The sequence below is a fragment of the Bufo bufo genome, chromosome 1 (genome assembly GCF_905171765.1).
Source record: "Bufo bufo chromosome 1, aBufBuf1.1, whole genome shotgun sequence".
Taxonomy (NCBI): Eukaryota; Metazoa; Chordata; class Amphibia; order Anura; family Bufonidae; genus Bufo; species Bufo bufo.
Window position 1 is genome coordinate 333,417,570 of NC_053389.1, and position 27,815 is coordinate 333,445,384.

The 27,815-nt window shown below is 42.7% G+C and overlaps 1 protein-coding gene across 5 annotated transcripts in view; it reads right to left on the reverse strand.

The window, feature by feature from the left end:
• Positions 1-1,940: 1,940 nt before the first annotated feature.
• The window catches only part of C1H5orf24 (chromosome 1 C5orf24 homolog), a 75,743-nt gene continuing 49,868 nt past the window's right edge, over positions 1,941-27,815 (reverse strand). For 2 of the 5 annotated variants that reach the window (XR_005780730.1, XR_005780729.1), the window contains exons 2-4: positions 16,540-16,786; positions 14,608-15,307; positions 1,941-6,374 (exon numbers count right to left, since the gene is read on the reverse strand). Coding sequence is in view for 1 of the 5 variants with exons in the window: in XM_040442292.1 (XP_040298226.1) it covers positions 6,334-6,374; positions 14,878-15,307; positions 16,540-16,638 (570 nt within the window). In the remaining 4 variants the exon portion in view is untranslated. Of the gene's footprint in view, positions 6,375-14,607; positions 15,308-16,176; positions 16,416-16,539; positions 16,787-27,815 lie in introns of those variants that run through there. The other 3 variants (XR_005780731.1, XR_005780733.1, XM_040442292.1) reach the window with 3 other exon arrangements.

Below are 27,815 nucleotides of genomic sequence, written 5' to 3' on the forward strand. Positions count from 1 at the left end.
TTTGTCTAGCCACCAGAAATTGCCAATTGTCAAAGTGGTGCAGATTCTTAGGCTACTTTCACACTAGTGTTTTTTGCAGATCCGTCATGGATCTGCAAAAATGCTTCCGCTACAATAATACAACCACATGCATCCGTCATGAACAGATCCGGTTGTATTATGTCTTCTATAGCCATGACTGATCTGTCTTGAACACAATTGAAAGTCAATGGGGGATGGATCAGTTTTCTATTGTGCCAGATTGTGTCAGAGAAAACGGATCCGTCCTGGCACACAATGTAAGTTAATGGGGACGGATCAGTTTTCTCTGACACAGCAGCGTTTTGGTGTCCGCCTCCAGAGCGGAATGGTGACTGAACGGAGGCAAACTGATGCATTCTGAGCGGATCCTTTTCCATTTAGAATGAATTAGGGCAAAACTGATCAGTTTTGGACCGATTGTGAGCGCCCTGAATGGATCTCACAAACGGAAAGCCAAAACGCTAGTGTGAAAGTAGCCTTACGCTTGCTCATCTTTCCTGCTTCTAACACATACACTTCAATAACTGACTGTTCATTTGCTGCCTACTACACTACAGAAAAAAACTAAAAAACTAAAAGGAGTCGAGATAAAAAGCCTATCTTATAATAATGGCAGTTGGAGGGCGTTACATGCAGTGATCAAAGTTCCAAGATCCTTTCTTTATATACAGATTTTCCACAGACTTTTTTTGTCTGACAGCACAATTTATTGTCCTCTCTTACAGAACTGTTGACTGGGTATTGTTGAAGTGTTCACTATGCCTGTTAGATGGTGTGCAACATATGTGCAATTAACCACATAGTGGCACTTCAAGAAGCTGGATGGTCCAGCTGTCAAATTTTAGAAAGAGTTCAACAAAAGGTTTCTCTAGTGCAGGTATGCTCAACCTGTGTCCCTCCAGCTGTTGAAAAACTACAACTCCCAGTATGCCAGAACAGCCAACAGCAGGGCATTGTGGAAGTTGTAGTTTTACAGCAGCTGGAGGGCCACAGGTTGAGCATACCTGCTCTAGTGCATTGTTGGTGTAGACAGTGGTCCAAGCAGGACACTAGCACACATAGGAGTAGCTGCTGTATACAAATAGACACAGCATCACAAATTGGTTATGCAGCAGTCCCTGCAGTGACCACCAGGACTATAACAAAGTCAACTTGACTGCATTCACGCACTCCGCACTGGTGTCATGAGAGAGCGCACTGGAGGCATGAATGGCAAACGGTAGTGCCTGGTGATGAAAGCAGGTTCTGCCTTGGTAATAAAGATGCTGAGTTTGGAGGAGGACTAGACAGTGCCTGCTTCCATCATGCACTATGCTGAGACACACAGGACTAACACCCGGTGCCATAGTGTGGACTGGCATTAGCTACCACAACTGTTTCAATCTGCTGTTCATGGAGGAAACATTGACCAGCTTGATCGCCAGATCTCTCTCCCATAGAGAATGTCTGGGACTGGATGGGGTGATGAATCCCTCATGCACAGAAGCTAACAACCACCTTGGCTGAACTAAGAGTCCAGATCGAAAGAGCTTGGAATGACATCCCACACCACCTTGGTTGTGTGATTATTGACCAAGCATAACTAGTAGTTTATACTTTGTCAATCACATGAAGTTTTCCAGGTGTTCTTTTTTTCATTTTCCGCTAGTGTATATCTTAACCACTGACAGATGCCACTGTCACAAGAGAATGTCATTAATTTCACCTTTCAGTGGTTTTGATGTTATGTGATTGATGTATAGCCTACAGTCTTGTATAAATCAGTCTGCCCATGGACCTCTACTGGTACTGTAATACGTCCCTGTGTGTGAGGCCCATTTATGTACTGTATATGCACACATTGTGGTGAGAAAGCAGCACAGAACCGCATCAGTACTACAAGAGCAAGACATTTTTTTATTGTTTTCATGGAAAAGAAGCTCAGAGTTCTACATGTGGTGTTGCTTTTTTGCACAATTTTATGGTAAGCATTTTTTATAAACTGAAGAAAAAGAAGTCTATGAATCTATGGTAGTATTACCATAAAACAAGGAAAAGCAAACAAATGTGCGATCATTTTAAAGGCTCTACATACCAATAGTTTATTAGTTTTTTTCTTTTCTTTTTAGACAGTTTTTAGTTTAGTTTTTTTAGGCTAGGTTTTCACTACATTTGGTCAGAAAAACTGCTTCCTGGGGTTTGTAACTGCATGCCCATATAATTGCATTAATGAGGTGTCTAGTGTGGCCAATTTTGTATCTTGAAAATGTACAGGTAGCACGGACTAGTGTAATCAGACTAATACACCCATTTTCTCAGGTGTACCATTTGCTGGCTCTGCTTCTCCTCAAGCTGCTGGGATTTCTCAGGGATCAGCCCTATGTTCCCTTCTTCTTTCTTTCTTTCTACACACTATCAGCAGATTTGGTTTTGAGTGCCTCAGTACTATCTCTATCCTAAAAACACCCAACTATATACCTCTTCCTGCCGTACTTCAGAACACCAGTGACTGTCCGCTATCTCTAACATCATGTCCTCTCTCTAGCTGAAACTGAATCTTTCAAAAACGGAGCTTCTTGTGTTCACTCCATCACCTACCTAAACCTGACATCTCCATCTCAGTGTGCGGTACTACAAGAACTCCCAGGCAGCATGCCCGCTGTCTTGGGGTTATGTGTGACACTACACTGATGTTTCCTAGAAACATGACATGGTCTTAGTAGAATCAGGTGTACATACATAACTCCCCATGTGGTGGTGCCTCCTGCCATTCATCTATACGTCTTTTACTATGAGAAGAGACAATGAAAGACTCTACATCATACACATTAGCCATCATCGGGGATGTTTTAATAACTTTTACCTTAAAATAGGAGGGAAAAAAGTATATTACATGAAATATAAACAGAATGCACAACAAAATGAAATATACATGATCATAATTAACTCACCAATTATGGACCCATAAAAAAAGATATTCCAGCTTCCAGTACACGGACACATACATACCTGATTTACAGCTCGCACAACTCCACAACGAGAACATAGGAAATGATGACATAATTCATATTGTAGTACAAATGGAAATTTACTATACATTGGTAATGTGCTCAGAGGCTTATCTGTGAATGTGCATTAAGTCATTATATATACTTTCACATAGCATCTAATCAGCTCTTTACAGCATTCACTGAGATTTCACATTAAAATATTTGGATGACAGAAATAAAAAAACAGGGAATAAAAAGTAATATCATCAATATCCACCAAGTTTATCAGCCAAGTTCTTCCACGCCCTCCAAGATTAACGTTAAAGGGAATCTGTCACCAGAGACCTCCCTATCCAACTGTTTGCATAGACGCATAGCTGTATGTCACCTGATTAAAACGCTCTTCTACAGTCACCAAATCAGTAGAAGTGTACAGGCCCTTGCTTTGAATGACTCCAGCACATCTGCGGCCACAGGACATCACTAGTCTCTCACACACTGCTCTGGTGTGATTTTGGTCCACTCTTCTTCCAGTCTCTTTAACAGTTCTGTGACTGGTGTGGGTTTCTTGACCATAACTTTGTCCCCAAGGATTTTCCAGAGGTTTTCTATTGGCTTTAGATCAGGACTCTGGGCTGGCCATTTCATTGTTTCAATGTTTTCAGTTTCAAGGAACTGCTTTACCCGTTTTGCTGTGTGACGGGGGGCATTGTCCTGCATGAAAATTGCTGGCAGATTTAGAGATGAACGCAAGAAAGGAACCATGTGTTGGTGAAGAAGATTCTGATACACACTTGCAGTCACTCTGCCATGTAGCTGTATGAGAGATCCAACTCCTGCTGCAGAAAACATTCCCCAAACCATGATACTTCCTCCTCCATCTTTCACCGACTTCTTTACACACTTTGGGTTCAGTCTTTCACCAGTTTGTCGACGAACATAATGTTTCCCATAAGACCCAAATAAATTAAACTTGCTTTCATCACTAAAATGAACTCTGGATCACTTCTCCGCTGTCCACACAACATGCTCCTCAGCAAAGGTGAGTCTAGCCTTTTGATTCTTTCTGCTAATGAGAGGTTTGGTCACTGCAGAGTGGGCTTTCAGTCCAAATGCTCCTAAATGTGGAGACACTGTATGACAAGACAGATCATTACCCTGTTCAGTGCTGAACTAGCGAGCAATTCCAGCTGCAGTGTTGAAACGATAACCCATGGAGATTCTCCGCATTATCCTGTCCTCTCTTGCATTTGTATTTCGAGGGCGACCATTCTTCTTGGGGGACTTGAATGAGTTTGTGATGCTGTAAAGATGCAATATTCTAGAAATCACAGACTTGGAACGACCAACTTCTCTTGCAATGGCTGATAGGGTCACCCCTTTGGCCTTCATCTGGACAACCTGCTGCCAGAAGGTTTTAGTCACTTTGGAACGGCACACCATTTTGGCAAAGTCAGTGAAAACTGGAAAGTTAGGCTTTGTCAGATCATTAAGGAAATTAGCACCAGTTGCCAGATTAACACCAATAACTTGCAGGTATCTGAAAGTTTTCTCTAATTTAGATCAGTGTTCATTTTCATTTATCTCATTAACATTTTTATTCTGTTCTTTAGAATAAATACAATTTATGAAATAATCTTAAAATACTGCTATTTTACTCATGTTAGGACATATTCACATAGAACTGCACTATGACCTTGACATTTCGGAAATTGTGTGTTTTTCTTTAATTTTGATCGCCACTGTATATATATTAGGACTTTGATGCAATGAGGGCGTCACCTTTGCTCTTGTTCCACCGAAGCTCCACTCATTTGTAGTCAGCCCCTCCCTCACTGCTTTGCTTCTGCATGGTTCTGTGAATCAAAGGAGGGTTTGTCTAGAGAAAGGAGTGCAGCTTGGATGAAATAAGAGCAATGGTGACTCCCTTATCGCACCAAAGACCTCATTTGCATATCGGGCCTCAGATCAACAAAAGAAAGTGTTTTAATCAGGTAAACCACAGCTATGTGTCTATACAAACACTTGGATATGGAGGGGGCTGGTGAAAGATTTCCTTTGACGACCTAGGAAGATGGTCCGGAGACTTCTGGTTTAACCCAATCCCATAGGCCCTCATATATCTACAAACCATGCAGCACCAAAACTGGAGAGAACTTTTATATGTATGTTCATCCTGTGACTGAAAGCACCAATGATTTTTATTAGCTCTCATATACAGACTTGATAGAGCCATAAACGTTTCATTTAGGAGAAATCAAACGCTCTAACAGCCATATTCTGCATATGTTTTTCAATGTTGCTGCCAAAAGGTTGCACTTGATTTACATACAGAAGCAAGTGGACAGTGCACCTGGCCAGGCCGCAGATAGTAAAAAGTACATGGCTTCTGTTTTAATAAATATTTGTTTTTCCTCTTACAACTTTACGTTGTACTATTCCTCCCCTACTCCTCTTGGAATTGCTCGTCAGCAGGATTTAGGCCTCTGTTGGCACTGGTTGGAACATGAGAGTGTGTAGGGACACATTATATTAAAAAAGGGAATGGTAAAACCAACAGTAGTTGTTAATGTATTAATACAATTCCAGGAGGAATAACAGAGGAAGGGCACAGCATAGTATTGTATATTGTTATTGAATGGGGAATACAAGCAAGTACTAAAACAAAAGAGGTCAGGAGAGGCGGCAGGTCCTCTTTAGAAACACTGGAAGAAGAGTTTCATACGCCAGTATTAGTCTCAAGTCCACTGAAGTGAAATGCGCCAAATCTGTTAATTCTGTGCCAGGAAATCACATCTACTCCAGCCAAAATGATAGTAAACGTGTTGGCCCATGGCTAACCCTGCCTGCCTCTCCTGCTATGCCCTACCCTCTACCTCTGTACTTTTCAAAAGTGTCAAAGTTAAAAATGATGCAAGTGATAGCACAGATACGGCGTGCACCACTTTCTTATGCCATAAAAGTGGAGCAAATTCTTTAATAAGTCTGCCCCACTGAGTGTAAAGAAGTGCTGTCCCCCGAGCTTCCCTGAAGACACAGTAAGACCATTCCGCCATCATAACATATACATCAGTAATGCTCACAACACAATGGTGGGTGCTGTAGTACAAAATATAGACATATCTGAAAAGGACCGCAGGCTTTCAGTGGAAAGAGATTGCAAAGCTTTGAATCCATTCAGCTGTGTGGAGGTGACAAACAAGGAGGTGACATCCAGTTGAGCATAATGACTGGTAAGTATGGTCTGCATGTCAGGTGGGGAAGGACATTTTCTTAGTTGCATGTGTCGTAATAAAGGTCCAGACTGTACACATGAACAAGTATAAGTCCGCACCATTGTGTCCTATGCATCGCTGGCACACATGAAGGCTTGCTGCTTTTTTCCTAATAAGAGAAGCATGATACACATTCTTAATCCAAAAGAATAGCAAAACACCAATGGACTGTCACCTCATGCTAGATGAAGACTCAATCATTTAGATGCTTGTCTGACACCGGATTTTTGTAAGTTACCCATAGGAAACATCAGTGCCTCATGCCCCCTAAAATAATGGAGGGCTGTTTTTTATGGCCTTTTTGAATTTCTACATGAATTTGACCTAAATGTGTTCATATCTTAATCTAAGGGTACTTTCACACTAGCGTTTGAAGAATCCGGCAGGCAGCTCTGTTGCCTAAACTGCCTGCCGGATCCGGAAATCTGCATGCAAACTGAGATCATTTGCTTCCGGATCCAGATGCTGATCCGTCTGACAAATGCATTGCGATCTGGAAAAATTGATCCAGTATTTTTCCCCCCACATTTTTAAAGGCCTGTGCATGCGCAGACCGGAAAACCGGATCAGTCAATGCGGCAATTTCTTGAACACTTGGTACCGGATCCGGCATTAATACATTTCAATGTATGTGCCGGCATTCCGGCAAGTGTTCTGGAATTTTTACCGGAGAAAATACCGTAAAAGGGACGGAATGGAGGACATCCAGATGCATACTGAACGGATTGCTTTCTATTCAGAATGCATTAGGATAAAACTGATGCGTTTTTTTCCAGTATTGAGCCCCTATGACGGAACTTAATACTGGAAAACTTTAACGCTAGTGTGAAAGTACCCTTAGTCATAAAAAAAAGATAAAGCGAGCAATAAAACAAATAACAATAAGGTTAAAAACAATAAAAATAATAATATAAATGGATAGGAATGTTAACCACATGTGATTTAATGGGAATCTGTCACCAGGAAATTCACTGGTAAACCCAGCACAATGTCTTATGGGGCGAGTTCAGCTGAATGCAATGATACCTTTCACTTTTCTGTGGCTTTATTCTGGAGGAAAAGTACTTTTAATCCATATGCAAATGAGCAGTTAGGTGCACCGAGGGCAGGGCCAAGCCATTGTGCACTCTTGCTTCTCCTGTTTGCTTTTCTAGACCTTCCTCGATTGATACGACCAGGTCCACAGTCATCTTCTCTAGCCCTATCAATCAAGAAGGAGGATCAAAGGTGCACATTTATATATGGATTAAAAGTACTTTCTCTCCAGAATGATTTATTTATTTATTTTTTTGTGGCACTGTTTAAATTTTTTTTAATGCAGCCAAAAATGAGGCAAAAGCCTAGTGTGTGAACAGGTGAATAAGCTCTTATGGAGAAGCAAATAATTACTAATCCAGAAAAATACATCCCCTACACCTATTTCAGTGTGTGCCATGCAGCCCTGTGCAGAAGCCCAGATTACCCTGGTTTGTTTTGTAAAACTGATTGAAATCTCAGATAAAAGATATTTTCTGATGGTCAGAAATCTTTATATATAATATCTTAGCTATTCCTCTCTAGTGATAATCAGAATTCCTATTACTACAATTCTGTAGGTAAGGCTAGAAAAGTGGTATGCCTATTTTACAGTAAAAATCTGGTACAGACAGGATAGGGGCAGTCTAGAATGAAAATGTGTGTGTGTTTGGTGTGACTATGTGATAAAGACACTGGATAACATTTTGATTGTGGCATCAATAAATGACTTAAATAGGCCTAGACGGATGAATAGATGAGCATGCACTCTTACTCCTTTTCTGGAGAAAGGACCCCCATATGTGACAATCAGAGAGAAGGTATGCTGTCTGATTGATGGGGAAAGGGAAACTAATAGCATGCACAGAAGTTCATGTTACCCTACCCCTTGGAACATAGGCAGTTACACAGGGAGAGAGGATCTATATATTTGCTTCCTGCAGCCTGTCCCTGCTGGCCCCTTTCTCCTACAGCTGAAGGAACAAGGGCTGCTTTAACCTTTACTATCTCAGGCTACAATTGAGCTGAAGCCAGTCTTGGTCTTGTTTTGAATCCAACAATCTAAGCTTTAAAACAAGACCAGTTTTGCAGTACTAGCGGCCATAAAACAAGGTAGGCTCTAGCTCAATTGTAGCCTGAGATATTAAAGGTTAAAGCAGCCCTCCCCTCTATCTCAATTGTAGCCTTAGAAACAGTACTGTCCTTTCCTGCCTGCCCAAACAGTCTTTGGGAAAATCTGTATGGGGGTTAAACAAATCTGAATTGTACAAGCAAACTGTACAAGAAAATGTCATGGATCCCAATGAAAGGCTCTAGCAAAGTTAAAGAATGGTTAAAGCAGAAAAAAAAAATCTGATATGTTGGATTGACTAAATGTTTAAAGATAATTTTTTTAGTTTGCTCTATGGAAGGCACGATTGAGGACTAAGTACCACTACAAGGAGAGTTTCCCACTGCAAACCTGTCTTATGTGTCAGTATGTGATACAGTTGCAGCAGGGAATCTCTTCCTGTACCTGGGTCCTGTATATTGTGCACAGGCTAAAAAAATATATCCCAGACAATTCCCCTAAATGAAACTTGTAGTTCATTGCTAGTACCTAAACCACCACCATAGTCTTATACAGAATGGCATTAGGTTTCTAAAGTTGCTACTGTGTGACATTTCACACAGTAGCAACTTTAGAAACCTAATAACATCCTTGCAGCTTAAAGTGTATCTGTCATGTTTTTATTTGCTAGTTTATTAGAGCTAGGCACGTTTAGCTATTTCTGAATGGTTACCATGGCTGCCAGGCCGCTAAAGTCCTGTTTGCCATGGTAAAGTGTAGTGGGGAGCGGGGGAGCAGTATACTTACCGTCCGTGCGGCTCCCGGGGCGCTTCAGAGTGACGTCAGGGCGCCCCATGCGCATGGATGACGTGATCGCATGGATCACGTCATCCATGCGCATGGGGCGCTCTGACGTCATTCTGGAGCGCCCCGGGAGCTGCACGGACGGTAAGTATATTGCTCCCTCGCTCCCCACTACTACTATGGCAACCAGGACTTTAATAGCGTCCTGGGTGCCATAGTAACACTGAACGCATTTTGAAGACGGATCAGTCTTCAAATGCTTTCAGTTCACTTGCGGTGTTACGGATCCGGCGGGCACTTCCGGCAAATGGAGTACACGACGGATCCGGACAACGCAAGTGTGAAAGAGGCCTTACAGAGCATGCTACTTTAGAACATTTTTTTTTCTTTATTCTGTAGTGGACATTTCACCCAGTGGCGGTTTAGAAGCTGGAAATGTGAAACTCCCTGGTAGGGATATTCCGGTAATGTAAAGTTCTGTCCTATTACATCAGTGGGGTCTTACCACTGGGAACCCCACCAATCACGAGAATGGGGACCCTGTATCTCATGGAGCCCCCTGAAAAGAACAGAGCAGGCGATCAGGGATGTGCACAGCTGCTTCTTTCCTTTGTAAGGAAGTTACGGAGATAGCCGAGTACAATAAAAATGAAACCTAGTTAGAATCATTTAGATGACCCTTCCATTACAGTATTCAAGCCAAATTGAGGCTGAAATAAAAAAATGCATGACTATGTCACTTTTTAGGTGGTTGCCCACATCTATTCGTGAAGGGGAGAAAATTGTACATTCTGCTAGACAGATAAATGTTGGCTTCAGAAGTTCTTGTACATAAAAAGTTGACAAAATATAAAATTGCAGGATGACTAGAAACACTTGTCAATATGGCAGTGCTTCCACTGCTGTGCTCCTGCCAGTCAGAAGACCAGAGGGCACTGACGCCATAATGATCTATATGATTATTATTGGGATTTACAGCCAAACAAATTATTAATTTCATTGATGTCATTTTTTATCTGTACTTCTTTATTCAACTGATATTTCTGTTTTATTAACTACTTGCATCCTCCTTGTAATAGCAATTCTGGAGCAAGAGGTTACTAAACCAGACACGTCAGAAGAGGTGACAGGTCCTCCACATAAAACCTGTGTATGATTCACCCCATATCAATAAGTCCTACTTGAGCCACCAGTTTCTTTATCTTCTTTATTCTTTATTAATCTAACCGCTAACAGTATATATTTTTATACTGTTTCCTTTACATTATTATGGGGGCAGCCATCTTGAACAGTAAGCAGCAAGGTCATTGGTTTGCTTCATAGTCGACATCGGGACATAAAGGAACCTCTATTAGAAAGACTCAATGGGAATGACTTCCTAATGAAAATGTGCCACATTTATCAAGTGGGATCTTTTACATGGGCTGATGCACAAGCAATTTTTGGGAACAAACCATTTGTTGAGCTGAGGTAAAGCAGCTTGCAGCAATCATCCCCATACAGATTGACTGTTTGCTGGCAGCACATCCCAGTTTACCAGGATAAGGTGCTACTCACAAACAATAATTGGAGGTGCTGCTTAGAAACTGGTATGCCTACAAGATAGGTGAACGCATACACATGTAAATGTTTTTGTTTTTTCTTCAGAAATGCCGCTGATGCTGTGCCCCCACTATTTTTGGCGCCTCATATGTTAATTCCTCCTCTATGTACCGATGGTGGAAGATGCCAGCTTTTATCAATGGGCATCTCCTTCTCACTGCCTGTGGCACTGTGCAATTGGATCGGAACGCGTCATAGCCAGGGAGAAGGCGAGCTGCTTTTTCTCCCTGGCTGTGATGGGCTCCGCTACGATTTGATGGCGTTACAGCCAGGGAGAAGGAGACGCTCATTGAGAAACGCTTGCGTCTCCTCCTCCCTGTACCGATGGTGGAAATGAACATATGAGGAGGCAAAAATAGCGTGGGGCACAGCGTCCCCATGAAGCAGCATCAAAAAAAATGAAGCTATCTTGTAGGCATACCAGGTTATAATACTAAAGCCAATGAAAGGTTTGGACCAAAATTTTGGCACAAAATTCTGGTGCAACGTAAACCAACTAATAGATGTGTTAACATACAGCGCCTTGAAAAAGTATTCCTAACCCTTGAACTTTTCCACATTTTTTCAAGTAACTCCCACAAACATAAATGTATTTTATTGGGATTTTATGTGATAGACCAACACAAAGTAGCAGGTATGTGTGAGGTGAAAAGAAAATGATCCATATGGTAATTTCCCAAATTTTTTCTAAATAAAAATCTAGAAACTTTGGCATACATTTGTATTTGGCCCCGAGTCAACGTGTTGTAGGGCCACCTTTTGCTGTACTTACAGCTGCATGTCTTTCAGGGTATGTCTTTACCATCTTTGCATATCTAGAGGCTGAAATTTTTGCCCATTCTTTTTTGCAAAATTGCTCAAGCTAAGGCCACTTTCACACTAGTGTTTTTGCTGAATCCGTCATGGATCAACAAAAACACTCCCGTTACCGATAATACAACCATCTGCATCCGTTCTGAATGGATCTGGTGGGATTATCTCTAAAATAGCCAAGATGGATCCGTCATGAACTCCACTGAAAGACAATAGGAAATAGATCTGTTTTCTATTGTGTCCGAGAAAACGGATCCGTCCTGACACCCAATAGAAGTCAATGGGGACAGATCCGTTTTCTCTGACACAATCGCAGACACAAAACCGCTGCTTGCTAAGTTATTCTGTCCGCGATGGGGACGCAACCAAACAGAACGGAATGCATTGTGGTGACTCTGTTTCGTTCCGTTTTGTCCCTATTGACAATGAATAGGGACAAAACGGAAGCATTTTCATCCGCTATTGAGATCCTATGACGGATCTCGATACCCTAAAGGGAAAGCGCAGATGTGAAAGTAGCCTACGTCTGGTCACAGATTCTCAATGAGATTTATGTCTGTACTTTGATTGGCCATTCTAACAAATGAATATGCTTTGATCTAAACTATTCCATTGTATCTTTGGCTGTATTTTTAGGGTGTTGTACTGCTGGAAGGTGAACCTCCACTCCATTCTTTTTTTGCAGCCTCGACCAGGTTTTCCTATAGGACTGCCCTGTACGTAGCTCCATCCATCTTCCCATCAACTCTGACCTGCTTCCCTGTCCCTGCTGAAGAAAAGCATCCCCACAGCATGATGCCGCCACCACTATGTTTCACGGTGGGGATGGTGTGTTCAGTGTTAGTTTTCCACCACATATAGTGTTCAACTTTGGTCTCATCTATCCAGAGCACCTTCTTCCACATGTTTGCTGTGTCCCCCTTACATGGCTTGTAGCAAACTGAAATCTGGCCTTTATGGAAGAGTGGCAGGAAGAAAGCCATTTTTGAAAGCAAGCCATAAAGGCCAGATTTGTGGAGTACACGACTAATAGTTCTCCTGTGGACAGATTCTCTCATCTGAGCTGTGTATCTCTGCAGCTCCTTTGTGCCATACTCCTTCCATTTTCGGATGATGGATTGAATAGTGTTCCGTGAAATGTTCAGCGCTTGGGATATATTTTTTTTCATAACCTAACCTTCCTTTACACTTTTCCGCAACGTTATCCCTGACCTGTCTGGTGTGTTCCCCTGGTTTTCATGATGCTGTTTGATCACTAATGTTCTCTAACAAATCTCTGAGGCCTTCACAGAACAGCTGGAGTTATACTGAGAATAAATTACACACAGGTGGACAGATTTACTAATCAGGTGACTTCTGAAGACAATTGATGACACTGTATTGTATTTAGGGGTATCAGAATACAGGGGGCTGAATACAAATACACGCCACACTTTTCAGATTTTCATCTATTAACAATTTAGAAAACTATAATTTTCTTTTCACTTCACACATACTTGCCACTTTGTGTTGGTCTATCACATAAAATCCCAATAAAATACATTTAAGTTTGTGACTGTAACGTGAAAAAATTTGGAAAAGTTCATCAAGGGGTATGAATGCCTTTTCAAGGCACTGTAGACTAGACAATCTAAAATGCACCAGATTTTTCATATAACACAGTATTATAAAATCTGCCCCATTGACTTCTTTACGGTGCAGGGAGGGGGATAAGAGAGGAAGAGCTGAGCTGTCCATATCACCTTTTATCGATTATATATATATTTTTAAGTACCTATGTACAATAATGCCCACCATTATTTTCAGGTGGCTGTCAACATTTACTAATAATTCACATAATGAAATGGGAGGGGAGTTGTGTCAAAACTAATGCAAAAAATGCGCATGGAAGTTGCAATAGTAACCAATCAGATTCCTAAGCTAATTAGTTGCTACAGTCATCATCCTTTTGATACCATTATTTACTGAGAGCAGTCTTTACAGTACAGTCTTAAAAAAACAGTAAGGGCTCATTCATATGACAGTGAAAACCGTCCGTCACACGCCGGTTGTCAGAACCAATTAAAGTCTATGGAGCTATTCACATGGCCGTTTTAATGACCAGTGAATACTGGCCGTCCAAAAACGAGACATCCTATTTTTAGCCGTTTTCAGAGCCAGATGGATTTTTTATGGCAATTTAGACAGGAGTGCACCCATTTAGCAGCCCTTAAAAATGGGTACACTGTGTTATAAAAAGAAGGGCCTTCCAGGGGTTAAAAGAAAACAAAACCTTATCTACTCGCATGCAATGGAACACTTGATCCACAATGGAGGCAGCAGGACCGAGGCTCTCGGCATCTTGAGGTCACAAAGCTGGAAATGTCAGGTGCTGGTGCCTCCAGTGTGGATCAAGTGGAGGAAGGTACCCTAAGACCGCTTCAGTGTATACCTGCACACATATATTGGACCCTGATTGGACTAAGTTGTCACTAAGTATTTTTACTGTTGTGTGAATTGAACTGATTTTACTATTATATTTAATAAACATTATCGGGGCAATTTGTGGTTTCCCCCACACACCAGTTTTCTGGTGGTAAAAAGTTGCAAACTATGTGTTTGTGAATTTTTAAACACCGCTTGTGCAAAAATGCTTGCGCAAGTAGCGTTCCTCCACAGGCCCAGCACATTTACCTTCTTTTATGCCAGACAAACAGCATAAAAAAAGAGCGAAATGTACACCAGCCACTGGTGCACAAAATCTATGCCAGTAAAGGCACAAACTGACGGAGATGCGCCTAATTTATGATGAGGTGTGCGCCTCATCATAAATTAGGGGAATCTTCTAGCAGCACTATGATAAATTCCTTCCTATGTTTTTTTGCTTTATAGTATTCGCCAATTTTTGTATTGAACTGCAAATGCCACAAATATAATGTTTCTACGTAAAGTGATCACAGTAACAATGTTAATAATATAAAGGCAACACATAAGTTACATATGCAAGCAAAAAGACAAAAAAGGTAACGTTACAAATATCATGTGGTAGAAACTGATAGTAATAAACTAATATACTAACTTCTTGTAAAATTGTGAATATGGCAGACAATAAGGTGTCTGGCCTAAATTTTAGAGAAACCCACGTGGTCATCCAAGCATTTTTTTACTTCCTCCTATGTATTTTTGCATACATATACATAATCTGTTGCATACGTCTACTCAACAGGATGTTTGACATTTGTATCCACAACAGAATGGAGTCCCCTGCTAAGTGCTGTGGGGTAAGGAAAAGCAGCATTGTTGCTTGTGTAACCTAGATTTGCAAGCCGTGATAGAGCTTTTATGCTACCTGGAGGTCTCCCTGGGCTGACTTTGTATCCGGCGGCTTTGGTTGTGCCCAATGGTCTGCCAGGACTTGTTTTAAAGCCAGCAGCTTTGGTGGTTCCCAGCGGTCTGCCAGTGCTGGTTCTGTAACCTGCCAATTTGGTGGTGCCAGATGGCCTTCCCCGTTTTCCGGATCTTCCAAGGGTCTTCTTTTTCTTTAAATCACTTTTTGTGTCCAGGTCCCTGCTGCTCGTGGTCTGCAAATGTGCCTCATTGATGGTTTCCTGTGTCTGGCAGGAGATGTTCTTGTGGCTAACAGTATGGCTGTATTTACTTGGCTGAGAGGCATACAAGCTAAACTGCTCCACACTTCTCATGCTCTCTTGACCAAGGCAGGAAGACTTGCCGCTTCCACAAAAAGCCACATTGCTGTTTGTGACTGGACGCATCATTTTCTATTAAGAAAGGACAAGCATGGGATTACAAAATAACTCAGTACCTCACACACGTGTACATAGAGCATACAAATGATTACCTCAGTCCACCTCTAATGGGTATTTCCATTTATACATATAGCTACCATAAGGGGTTATCCTTTTAAAGGGAACCTACCTTATCTAGGCTTCCATGCAGTACAATAGAGCTGTATAGTCTCCTGTGCTCTTCTATACAGCTGAAAACCTGTACGCTATACAAACACTGTGTGCAGCTTTACTCACCCCCCTCAAATAATAATTTAGATGATTCTCCTCATACTGTCCCTGTATATTCAGCAAATCTGACATGTGAGCTACAGAGAGCAGGCAATATCAAGCTTTTTGTGACTGCTATATTGGCTAGTATGAAAAAGTGAAATATTTCAAGATAATATTTTGTCACAACAAAATATTTATAATAAAAAAATAAAATAATAGATTTTAAGGGCGGAGGGTCAGGAATCTGAAGGCCTATCATCAGGGTAAGTCAACAATATCAAATTGGTGGGGGTCAGACACGCCACAAGCTCCAGAATCAGCTGTTTCAGGCAGGTGCCAGCACCAGAAACAGTACAGTGAACAGAAGGTCCTATCTGCTGTGTAGTTTCCCATGCTGGCATACTGCAGCTCAACTCCCATTCATTTTACTAGGCTTTTCCTGTGTAAGCCACCTACTCAGATTTTGTAGGTTAGATGTCCACCTCATTAGTGTATACGGTTTGCAGAGACCTTCCCCAGAAGATGATGATGATATTCCTATTTCAAAGGACATGTAATGTATTAAAGGGGTTGTCTAGTTATGGAAATAAAACCTGCGTATTTCCTAAAATAAAAAGAAAAACACTCACCTCTTCAATCTACAGCCAAACGCCAGAGGTCCTCCACCAATCTTTGTTTACAGGCTGCCATCAAGCAGACACATGACCACCATGGCCAGTCAGTGGTCCTGTGCCATACTAATGCTGTTTTGAGCATCTGCCTGGGATTTAAGAGGTGAGTATTTTTTTCAACCGCTCTGCCTTATTCCTAGCGTAGGGATTGAGTCGGTGTTGTATGATTTCTATCTCTGCCGTGGTTCTACACCACCCTGCACTTACCCTGTTAGGGGCCCATATAGTACTGTATCTGCCTATACCAGTGATTAATAAGGACAAAATAAACATAAAGAATTACAAAAAACAAACAGCTGTATGCTTTGATCAGAAACCTGCCTTGATATTTTGTTCATCCAGAAAAAATGGATCGCAAAAACCGGGGTGGGTAAATGATTCACGTACATGCATTCCAGGCAGATCCTGACGTCGAAACATGGCAATGTCCAAGTGGCTGTAGTTAGAAGAAATCCAGAATAATGCAAACGTCTGCAGGCAGATCTTCCAACAAAGTGCCGTCTGGAGATGGCCACATAAAATACATAAAGGCAATCACCTTCTGGTTACAGGCTTTAATGTCTTCAACCTGGATAAAGGAAAAAAAAACTTATAAGTCTAATAATTTACAGTATACTCTATACAACTTCCCAAAGGCCCTAGTCTACATAAGTGATGCTTCTCCACAGTCACTGCTCCAAGCATGAAATATGGAAGGTTAACCACAAGCAGGGCTCCTGGTCACATCTTGGCTCTTCTTCATCTTCGGGCCTTTATTACTAGGGATGAAGGCAGTAGAAAACCCACAGAAAACATAGTGGCGCATATGCAAAACAGTTGTTGGACATGGCACTAGTTTGGACGGTGTAGAAAAAGGAATTGTCACTGGAAGACAATAAGTATGGCACCCAAGCCTGGACAAACCATAGCCAGATCTAGGAGCCTCTCTGCTACACCATTCTCACCCCTTCACTTGCCTAGTCATTGGTGCAGACCCCTCCATCCCCTGGTCAGTAGTCACAGCAAGACTTCCCACCAACCCTTTCATACAGAGATATTACATTTGCAGGAGCTGACTGTGAGCAGTAGGCTTCTATGTATTCCCCTGCACTATTCATACCAATGCATCTATTGCATCAGGTCCCTCAGACCCATTATTCCACACCACTGACCACACCATGTATCCTCTGGGTGGTTAGCCCGGCATCCTGGGTGACTAAACTGGGGCACGTATACCTTTCGTGCTGCACCTCAGCCAGTTACATATGCTCTTATCTATGAGCCTCCTCAGGAATGACCTTGTTTGCAATATTTTATTGCCTACCTCAGTGTGCATGTTGGCAGTCGAGTTCACTTACCACGCTGCCATAAACGTATGTAAACTGCCATTTGGCAATCGTTTCATTACTGTGGGTCTGCAGTGTCATAAAGGATTGTTTTTTCCTGTTATATATGCACACACGCATCATTGAACTGGGGCGGCCATAACCATTGGCAATGGTCCCGTTATCTTTGCATGCCTACTACACGTAACCCCCTGATGAACCTTCCGTATGGGTGAAACGCGTCGGGGTTTGTAGGTCATCTATACTTATCTCAAACATATCTATAACCAATTGTGCGTTTTGTTTGTATATTTTATCTTCTAGGTGTGCCCTGTACCTCCTGGTCACGCCACGAGGGTAGTATACAGTGGACACCTTTGTAACCTATCCTTTTCTTCTGTGCCTGTTTTCCATGTTAGACACCACGTATGTCGTTCCAATCTACCACTCACCTCACCAGGGATATCGAGGAGTTGGAGTCTAGGTACGGGGACAGGGCGCCCCCACCATCAGGAGACGTCCCTGGGCAGAGGACCAGTTCAGGGAATCAGTGCTAGGGATAATCTTCCCCGGCCCCCCGCCGTGTATACCGGCATCTTAGGTATTCATACTCTGGCCTCTACATGGATCAATTTTCATAGTACTGTGTTGTCTGTGTATATGTAAATTCTGAAATTACCTATTAAATTTAGTCACTTTATGAATTAACAGGGTACTCCTGCTGGACTAACTATTGCATCAGGTCACCATCACTTCTGCTCGGTTTATTCACTTGGCACGTGATATGACTAAACCCTAACAGTCCATGGGATTCATTAGGATACCTCCTTTTTATCTAAAATTGGATCCAGTAGATGCAAACAGGGCCTCTAACGTTAATGTCCTAAGAAAACGCCACTAGGTGGCACTAGTGAGTTTTCTTCCTTCTGCGAGCTGATATCTATACTTTTTCCCTCATGAAACACTGCCAATAAGACTACATACACAGTTTTCTGCTAAAGAAGGGTATAGATAAAAATGTATAAAATAATAAAAGAGGTTGTATTAAATCCTCCCATCTTTCCAGTGATAACGGACCTCTCTCATCACCAGGCTGCAGTGCCGACGTGACTGATACAGCTTGGTAAACAGAGCCCTAAAGCCACTTTTTGTGGAACCGGAACCATACCCATGTAGTAACTGGAATCTTTGATATTGCATATATCACAATATAATCACTTCTTTGGAGTTTTTGAGGTGGGGGAAAGCCCCTAGGTACCGTAAGTGATATTTTATGGCATTGTTCTCCTGTGACAGATTGTCTGAATAACTCTAAATAAAAAAAAGGGGCAGAGAAATAGAGAAGAAACTGATCAGCCATGTATCTAGAGTGTACTTGTCTTTCACATATACAATATATGGCCATACTGAGCACTAGGCCTGCGGTCCAGCAGGGTGAAGGCCTTTTACACTTCCCGATTGGCAGATTATCAGGGAGGAACGTTTGTACAAATGTTCATTCCCCGTAATCTGCACATGTAAAGGTGCCGCAAAATGCTCATTCATTGGGTGAATCACTAATTCAGGTGGTCACCTAAATCATCATTTATGGGCAGCAGGTGTGAACAGCTATCTACAGCCCATAAACAATGAATTTGGATGAGGGCGTCCCCATACAGTGGAGGTGAGAGCTGCATGTAAATGTAGCTTCCTACTCCAATGATAAACAGGCAGTTGTTGGGAAGGAACGCTTCCTTCCCAACAATTGTCTTCTCGATCACGCCGTATAACCCAGCTTTAAAGTGTAACGGTCATTCTTTTTTTTTATTAGTGTAATGTACTTTAATTACTTAAATCGCACATTTCTTTTTGAAAAATATCTCTAAAGTGGCCCATTTTGAGCCTTAGCAACGCTCCTCTGTCTTCTGTTCAGCAAGTCTCCACTGTTATGTAAACAGAAGACAGAGGAGCATTGCTAAGGATCAAAATGGGCCACTTTAGAGCTATTTTTCTAATAGAAATGTGCGATTTCAGTAATGAAAGTATATTAAAAATGGTCAGTATCACAGCCCTGATACATTGCAAAAAACAAAAACGAAAAAAAAAACAATGACAGTTACACTTCAACCACCTCAGCTCCCCTAGCTTAAACACCCTTAATGACCAGACCACTTTTTACACTTCTGCACTACACAACTTTCACGGTTTATTGCTCGGTCATGTAACTTACCACCCAAATGAATTTTACCTCCTTTTCTTCTCACTAATAGAGCTTTCATTTGGTGGTATTTCATTGCTGCTGACATTTTTTGTTATTAATCGAAATTTACTGAAATTTTTGCAAAAAAATGACATTTTTCATTTTCAGTTGTAATTTTTTATTTTTTTTAAACTACATTTCTATATAAATTTTTCTCTAAATTTATTGTTCTACATGTCTTTGATAAAAAAAAATGCAATAAGTGTATATTTATTGGTTTGGGTAAAAGTTATAGCGTTTACAAACTATGGTACAAAAATGTGAATTTCCGCATTTTGAAGCAGCTCTGACTTTCTGAGCACCTGTCAAGTTTCCTGAGGTTCTACAATGCCCAGACAGTAGAAAAAACCCACAAATGTCCCCATTTCGGAAAGTAGACACCCTAAGGTATTCGCTGATGGGCATAGTGAGTTCATAGAACTTTTTATTTTTTGTCACAAGTTAGTGGAAAATTATGATTTTTTTTTTCTTCTTACAAAGTCTCATATTCCACTAACTTGTGACAAAAAATAAAAAAACTTCCATGAACTCACTATGCCCATCACGAAATACCTTGGGGTGTCTTCTTTCCAAAATGGGGTCACTTGTGGGGTAGTTATACTGCCCTGGCATTTTAGGGGCCCTAATGCGTGAGAAGTAGTTTGAAATTCAAATGTGTAAAAAATGTCCTGTGAAATCCTAAAGGTGCTCTTTAGAATGTGGGCCCCTTTGCGCACCTAGGCTTCAAAAAAGTGTCACACATCTGGTATCGCCGTACTCAGGAGAAGTAGGGCAATGTGTTTTGGGGTGTATTTTTACATATACCCATGCTGGGTGAGAGAAATATCTCTGTAAAAGTCAACTTTTCCCATTTTTTTTATACAAAGTTGTCATTTTAGAGAGATATTTCTCTCACCCAGCATGGGTATATGTAAAAGGACACCCCAAAACGCATTGCCCTACTTCTCCTGAGTACGGCGATACCACATGTGTGACACTTTTTTGCAGCCTAGGTGCGCAAAAGGGGCCCAAATTCCTTTTAGGAGGGCATTTTTAGACATTTGGATTCCAGACTTCTTCTCACGCTTTAGGGCCCCTAAAATGCCAGGGCAGTATAAATACCCCACATGTGACCCCATTTTGGAAAGAAGACACCCCAAGGTATTCCGTGAGGGGCATGGCGAGTTCATAGAAGTTTTTTTTTTGGCACAAGTTAGCGGAAATTTTATTTATTTATTTTTTTCTCACAAAGTCTCCCTTTCCGCTAACTTGTGACAAAAAGTTCAATCTTTCATGGACTCAATATGCCCCTCAGCGAATACCTTGGGGTGTCTTCTTTCCGAAATGGGGTCATTTGTGGGGTGTGTTTACTGTTCTGGCATTTTGGGCAAGGCTAAATTGTGAGCAACCCTGTAAAGCCTAAAGGTACTCGTTGGACTTTCGGCCCCTTTACGCACCTAGGCTGCAAAAAAGTGTCACACATGAGGTATCGCCGTACTCACGAGAAGTAGGGTAATGTGTTTTGGGGTGTATTTTTACATATACCCATGCTGGATGAGAGAAATATCTCTGTAAATGACAACTTTTAAATTTTTTTTTATACAAAGTTGTCAATTTACAGAGATATTCCTCTCACCCAGCATGGGTACATGTAAAAATAGACCCCAAAACACATTGCCCTACTTCTCCTGAGTGCGGCGATACCACGTGTGACACTTTTTTTGCAGCCTAGGTGCGCAAAGGGGCCTAAATTCCAATGAGAATCTTTACGATTTCACAGGGCATTTTTTACGCATTTGGATTCCAAACTACTTCTCACGCTTTAGGTCCCCTAAAGTGCCAGGGCAGTATAAATACTCCACAAGTGACCGCATTTTGGAAAGAAGACACCCCAAGGTATTCCGTGAGGGGCATGGCGAGTTCCTAGAATATATTTTTTTTTGCACAAGTTAGCGGAAAATGTTTTTTTTTTTTTTTCCTCTTACAAAGTCTCATATTCCAGTAACTTGTGACAAAAAATAACATTTTACATGAACTCGCCATGCCCCTCACGGAATACCTTGGGGTGTCTTCTTTCCGAAATAGGGTCACTTGTGGGGTATTTATTCTGCCCTGGCATTTTAGGGGCCCTAAAGTGTGAGTCTAGAATATAAATGTCTAAAAAATTTTACGCATTTGGATTCCGCGAGGGGTATGGTGAGTTCATGTGAGATTTAATTTTTTTGTCACAAGTTAGTAAAAAAAAAAACTCAAAAAAAATAATCTATTTCCGCTAAGAAAAAAAATCTTCTATGAACTCGCCATGCCCCTCAAAAGTGATCTTTTTATAGCGCAGCAGCGATTTTACAGTGTTTTTGCAGTGATCAGAAAAAAAAAATTCTGTCACTGTGGTGGGGCGGACTGAACGCAAGTGTGTGCACAAGATCAGGCCTGATCGGGCGAACACTGCGTTTTTTGTAGAGCCTATAGAACATGTCCTATTCTTGACTGCAATTGCGGACAAGAAAAGGCATTTTCTATATAGTTCTGGCAATGTGCGGATCCGCAAAATGTTGAAAGCACATTGCGGTGTCCGTGTTTTGCAGATCCGTGGATCCGCAAAACACATACTGACGTCTGAATGGAGCCTTACAGGGGGGTGATCAATGACAGGGGGGTGATCAGGGAGTCTATATGGGGTGATCACCCCCCTGTAAGACTCCATTCAGACGTCCGTATGTGTTTTATGGATCCGCAAAACACATACTGACGTCTGAATGTAGCCTTACAGGGGGGTGATCAATGACAGGGGGGTGATCAGGGAGTCTATATGGGGTGATCAGGGGTTAATAAGTGACAGGGTGGGGGGGTGTAGTGTAGTGGTGATTGGTACTACTTACAGAGCTGCCTGTGTCCTCTGGTGGTCGATCCAAGCAAAAGGGACCACCAGAGGATCAGGTAGCAGGTATATTAGATGCTGTTATTAAAACAGCGTCTAATATACCTTTAAGGGGTTAAAAAAAAAATCGCATCTACAGCCTGCCAGCGAACGATCGCCGCTGGCAGGCTGCAGATCCACTTGTTTACCTTCGGTTCCTGTGAACGCGCGCTCCTGTGTGCGCGCGTTCACAGGAAATCTCGCCTCTCGCGAGATGATGCGTCGGCGCGTCCAGGAGGAATGAATTGACCGCCCCCGGAACGCAATCCTGCGTTAGGCGGTCCGGAGGCGGTTAAAGACATATCTCTTTTGAAACCAGGTAGCTTCAAGGATTGGCAATATTCAGCTTGGTTGTCATGAAAAATGGGAGACAAGTGGAATTCCTAGTAACTACACTGAACAAAAATATAAACGCAACACTTTCGGTTTTGCTCCCATTTTGCATGAACTGAACTCAAAGATCTGAAACATTTTCTACTTATCAATTCACAGCCTGACAGAACGTTACTAACAAAAAACAATAAATATTTTATTAGGAAATAAGGGTGGGTATAGATAAAATCAGGCGTACAGGAATCAGTAGTGTGGAGAGGGAACTGTAATATACCATCCACAACTCTGATAGCCTGAATGAATCACCTATATATATGTGGCAGGAATCCAGTGTTGGAACACACTGATTGATATCCAGCCTCAGTATATACACTGCGTGCAGAATTATTAGGCAAATGAGTATTTTGACCACATCATCCTCTTTATGCATGTTGTCTTACTCCAAGCTGTATAGGCTCGAAAGCCTACTACCAATTAAGCATATTAGGTGATGTGCATCTCTGTAATGAGAAGGGGTGTGGTCTAATGACATTAACACCCTATATTAGGTGTGCATAATTATCAGGCAACTTCCTTTCCTTTGGCAAAATGGGTCAAAAGAAGGACTTGACAGGCTCAGAAAAGTCAAAAATAGTGAGATATCTTGCAGAGGGATGCAGCACTCTTAAAATTGCAAAGCTTCTGAAGCGTGATCATCGAACAATCAAGCGTTTCATTCAAAATAGTCAACAGGGTCGCAAGAAGCGTGTGGAAAAACCAAGGCGCAAAATAACTGCCCATGAACTGAGAAAAGTCAAGCGTGCAGCTGCCAAGATGCCACCAGTTTGGCCATATTTCAGAGCTGCAACATCACTGGAGTGCCCAAAAGCACAAGGTGTGCAATACTCAGAGACATGGCCAAGGTAAGAAAGGCTGAAAGACGACCACCACTGAACAAGACACACAAGCTGAAACGTCAAGACTGGGCCAGGAAATATCTCAAGACTGATTTTTCTAAGGTTTTATGGACTGATGAAATGAGAGTGAGTCTTGATGGGCCAGATGGATGGGCCCGTGGCTGGATTGGTAAAAGGGCAGAGAGCTCCAGTCCGACTCAGACGCCAGCAAGGTGGAGGTGGAGTACTGGTTTGGGCTGGTATCATCAAAGATGAGCTTGTGGGGCCTTTTCGGGTTGAGGATGGAGTCAAGCTCAACTCCCAGTCCTACTGCCAGTTTCTGGAAGACACCTTCTTCAAGCAGTGGTACAGGAAGAAGTCTGCATCCTTCAAGAAAAACATGATTTTCATGCAGGACAATGCTCCATCACACGCGTCCAAGTACTCCACAGCGTGGCTGGCAAGAAAGGGTATAAAAGAAGAAAATCTAATGACATGGCCTCCTTGTTCACCTGATCTGAACCCCATTGAGAACCTGTGGTCCATCATCAAATGTGAGATTTACAAGGAGGGAAAACAGTACACCTCTCTGAACAGTGTCTGGGAGGCTGTGGTTGCTGCTGCACGCAATGTTGATGGTGAACAGATCAAAACACTGACAGAATCCATGGATGGCAGGCTTTTGAGTGTCCTTGCAAAGAAAGGTGGCTATATTGGTCACTGATTTGTTTTTGTTTTGTTTTTGAATGTCAGAAATGTATATTTGTGAATGTTGAGATGTTATATTGGTTTCACTGGTAAAAATAAATAATTGAAATGGGTATATATTTGTTTTTTGTTAAGTTGCCTAATAATTATGCACAGTAATACTCACGTGCACACACAGATATCCCCCTAAAATAGCTAAAACTAAAAACAAACTAAAAACTACTTCCAAAAATATTCAGCTTTGATATTAACCACCTCCGGACCGCCTAACGCAGGATCGCGTTCCGGAGGTGGCAGCCTGCCAGCAACGATCATTGGCTGGCAGGCTGGCGATTTTCAAAAAATCCAATCAAAAGTCATATAACAGATCATATTAGTAAATATGATCTGTTATATGGCTTGTCTGCTCCTGTGCTGGTCCTTTTCGTCGGTTGGATCCAGCACAGGAGCAGACTGAACTGTGAGTACACCAAACACTACACCTTAGCCCCAGATCACCCACCTGCACCCCAATTAACCCTTTGATCACCCCTTTGATCGCCCCTGTCAATCACTAGTGAAAGGAAAAAAAGTGATCAGTGTAAACTGTCACTTTTTTTTTTTCACTGGTATTGGCTGTTAGGTTTTAGGGATAGTTTAGGCCCCTTGGTTAGGTAGTTAGCGTCAGTTAGCGCCCACCCCACCGCACCGCAGTCACTTTTATTCGCTGTTTAGCGTATCGCTAATCAGCATTTGTACTTTTATAGCATCTGTAAGTGATCAAAACTGATCACGGTCAGATCTATAATAGTATTAGTGTCACCTTAGCTCGCCCTCCAGCCAAAACGCAGTGTTTGCCCGATCAGGCCTGATCGGTCGCCCACACGTGAGTTCACCCACGCCCGCCCCACCGCAGTGACAAAAAATATATATTTTTTGATCACTGCACATTCATTTTACACGCACTGCGGCGATAAAAAAAATCAGTTTTGATATTTTTTATCAACCGCAGCAGCCTCCGGTACTTCGCTAGCCTCCCCTTTGTAAGACAGGCTTGCTTTTTTTCTTGGGTAGTCTCAGGGAATACCCCTAAATTTAGTAGTCCAAAATGTCAAACAGGGGGTATTCTTCTGAAGAGGCCTACAGGATTCTGACCCAGTCGGATGAGGAGTGGGAACCCTCATCTGACGAATCTAGCGGGTCAGAATATGAACCTGTAGAAAGCAGTGGCTCTCTGACCCAAAGTTCGGACGAGGAGGTTGAGGTCCCTGGCAGCACCAGGCGTACCCGGCCCCATGTCGCTAGACCACAGGTTACGCAGGATCCGCTTCAAGAGCAGCAGAGTGGGGCTGTCGCTGCCGGATCACGTGGTGAGGCATACACCAGCAGCGCAGCCCTTCCTGGACCTAGTACCAGCACTGCCGTACAACCTGGTGAAGTAGCGAGCACCAGAAGGGCAGTTGAAGCTGGTACGGTGGCACGTGCAATAGTTACCCCGTCGCAGCCACCGCACAGACAGGCCCGTAGAGCCCCTAGAGTCCCTGAGGTGCTGGCAAATCCTGATTGGCAGTCACCAACTTCAGCCGCACCAGTAGTTCCCCCTTTCACCGCCCAGTCTGGAGTTCGGGTTGAGACGGCTCAAATCGGTTCGGCCCTGGGATTTTTTGAGCTGTTCTTGACTGCGGAGCTCTTGGACTTAGTCGTGGCAGAGACCAACCAGTATGCCACACAATTTATAACCGCAAACCCGGGAAGCTATTATGCCCAGCCTTTCCGGTGGAAACCAGTCCAAGTTTCCGAACTTAAAATTTTTCTGGGCCTTCTCCTCAACATGGGCCTGACAAAAAAGCATGAATTGCGGTCATATTGGTCAACGCACCCAATTCATCACATGCCCATGTTCTCTGCTGCTATGTCCAGGACACGATTTGAGACCATCCTCCGTTTTCTGCATTTTAGCGACAACACCACCTCCCGTCCCAGAGGCCACCCTGCTTTTGACCGGCTCCACAAAATTCGGCCCCTCATAGACCATTTCAACCTGAAATTTGCAGATTTGTATACCCCTGAGCAAAACATCTGCGTAGACGAGTCCCTAATACATTTTACCGGGCGCCTTGGCTTCAAACAATACATCCCAAGCAAGCGTGCCCGGTATGGGGTCAAATTGTATAAGCTCTGTGAAAGGGCCACAGGCTATACCCACAAATTTCGGATCTATGAGGGAAAAGATCAGACCCTGGAGCCGGTCGGTTGCCCTGACTACCTGGGGAGCAGTGGGAAGACAGTCTGGGACTTGGTGTCACCCTTATTCGGCAAGGGGTACCATCTTTATGTGGACAATTTCTACACAAGTGTGGCCCTCTTTAGGCATTTGTTTCTAGAACGGATTTGCGCCTGTGGCACCGTGCGAACTAGTAGCGTGGGCTTCCCCCAACGGCTTGTAACCACCCGTCTTGCAAGGGGGCAGAGGGCTGCCTTGTGTAACGAAGAACTGCTCGCGGTGAAATGGAGAGACAAGCGTGACGTTTACATGCTCTCCTCCATTCACGCAGACACGACAATCCAAATTGAGCGAGCAACCCGTGTCATTGAAAAGCCCCTCTGTGTCCACGACTATAATGCGCTCATGGGAGGGGTGGACTTCAATGACCAGATGTTGTCTCCGTATTTAGTTTCCCGCAGAACCAGACGCTGGTATAAGAAGGTGTCTGTATATTTGATTCAATTGGCGCTGTACAATAGTTTTGTTCTCTACAGTAAGGCTGGGAGAACAGGATCCTTCCTCAAATTCCAGGAAGAGATCATCGAGAACCTCCTTTACCCAGGAGGTTCCGTGGCCCCATCCACAAGTGTAGTTAGCCGTCTACACGAGCGACATTTCCCCAGTGTCGTTCCTGGTACCTCAACCGAACCGTCACCCCGAAAAAGATGTCGTGTCTGTAGCAGGAGTGGAATAAGGCGTGACACCCGCTATTTCTGTCCTGACTGTGCTGACCACCCTGCCCTATGCTATGGAGAGTGTTTCCGGAAGTACCACACACAGGTACACCTAGCATAGGGATCACATCTCACCAGGACAGGCAAACAGGGCTATTAGGGCCCATTCACTCACAGCTGCTGCAAACCTCTCCTTTCACCTGGGATAAAGTGCATAACGTACTTCGCCACATCTTTGGGCGATTTGCGCTTTGCACATTGTCCCATGGGGAAGGAGAGGTTTGTTCTATAAAGGTAAAAAAAACTAAACAAAAAAAAAAAAA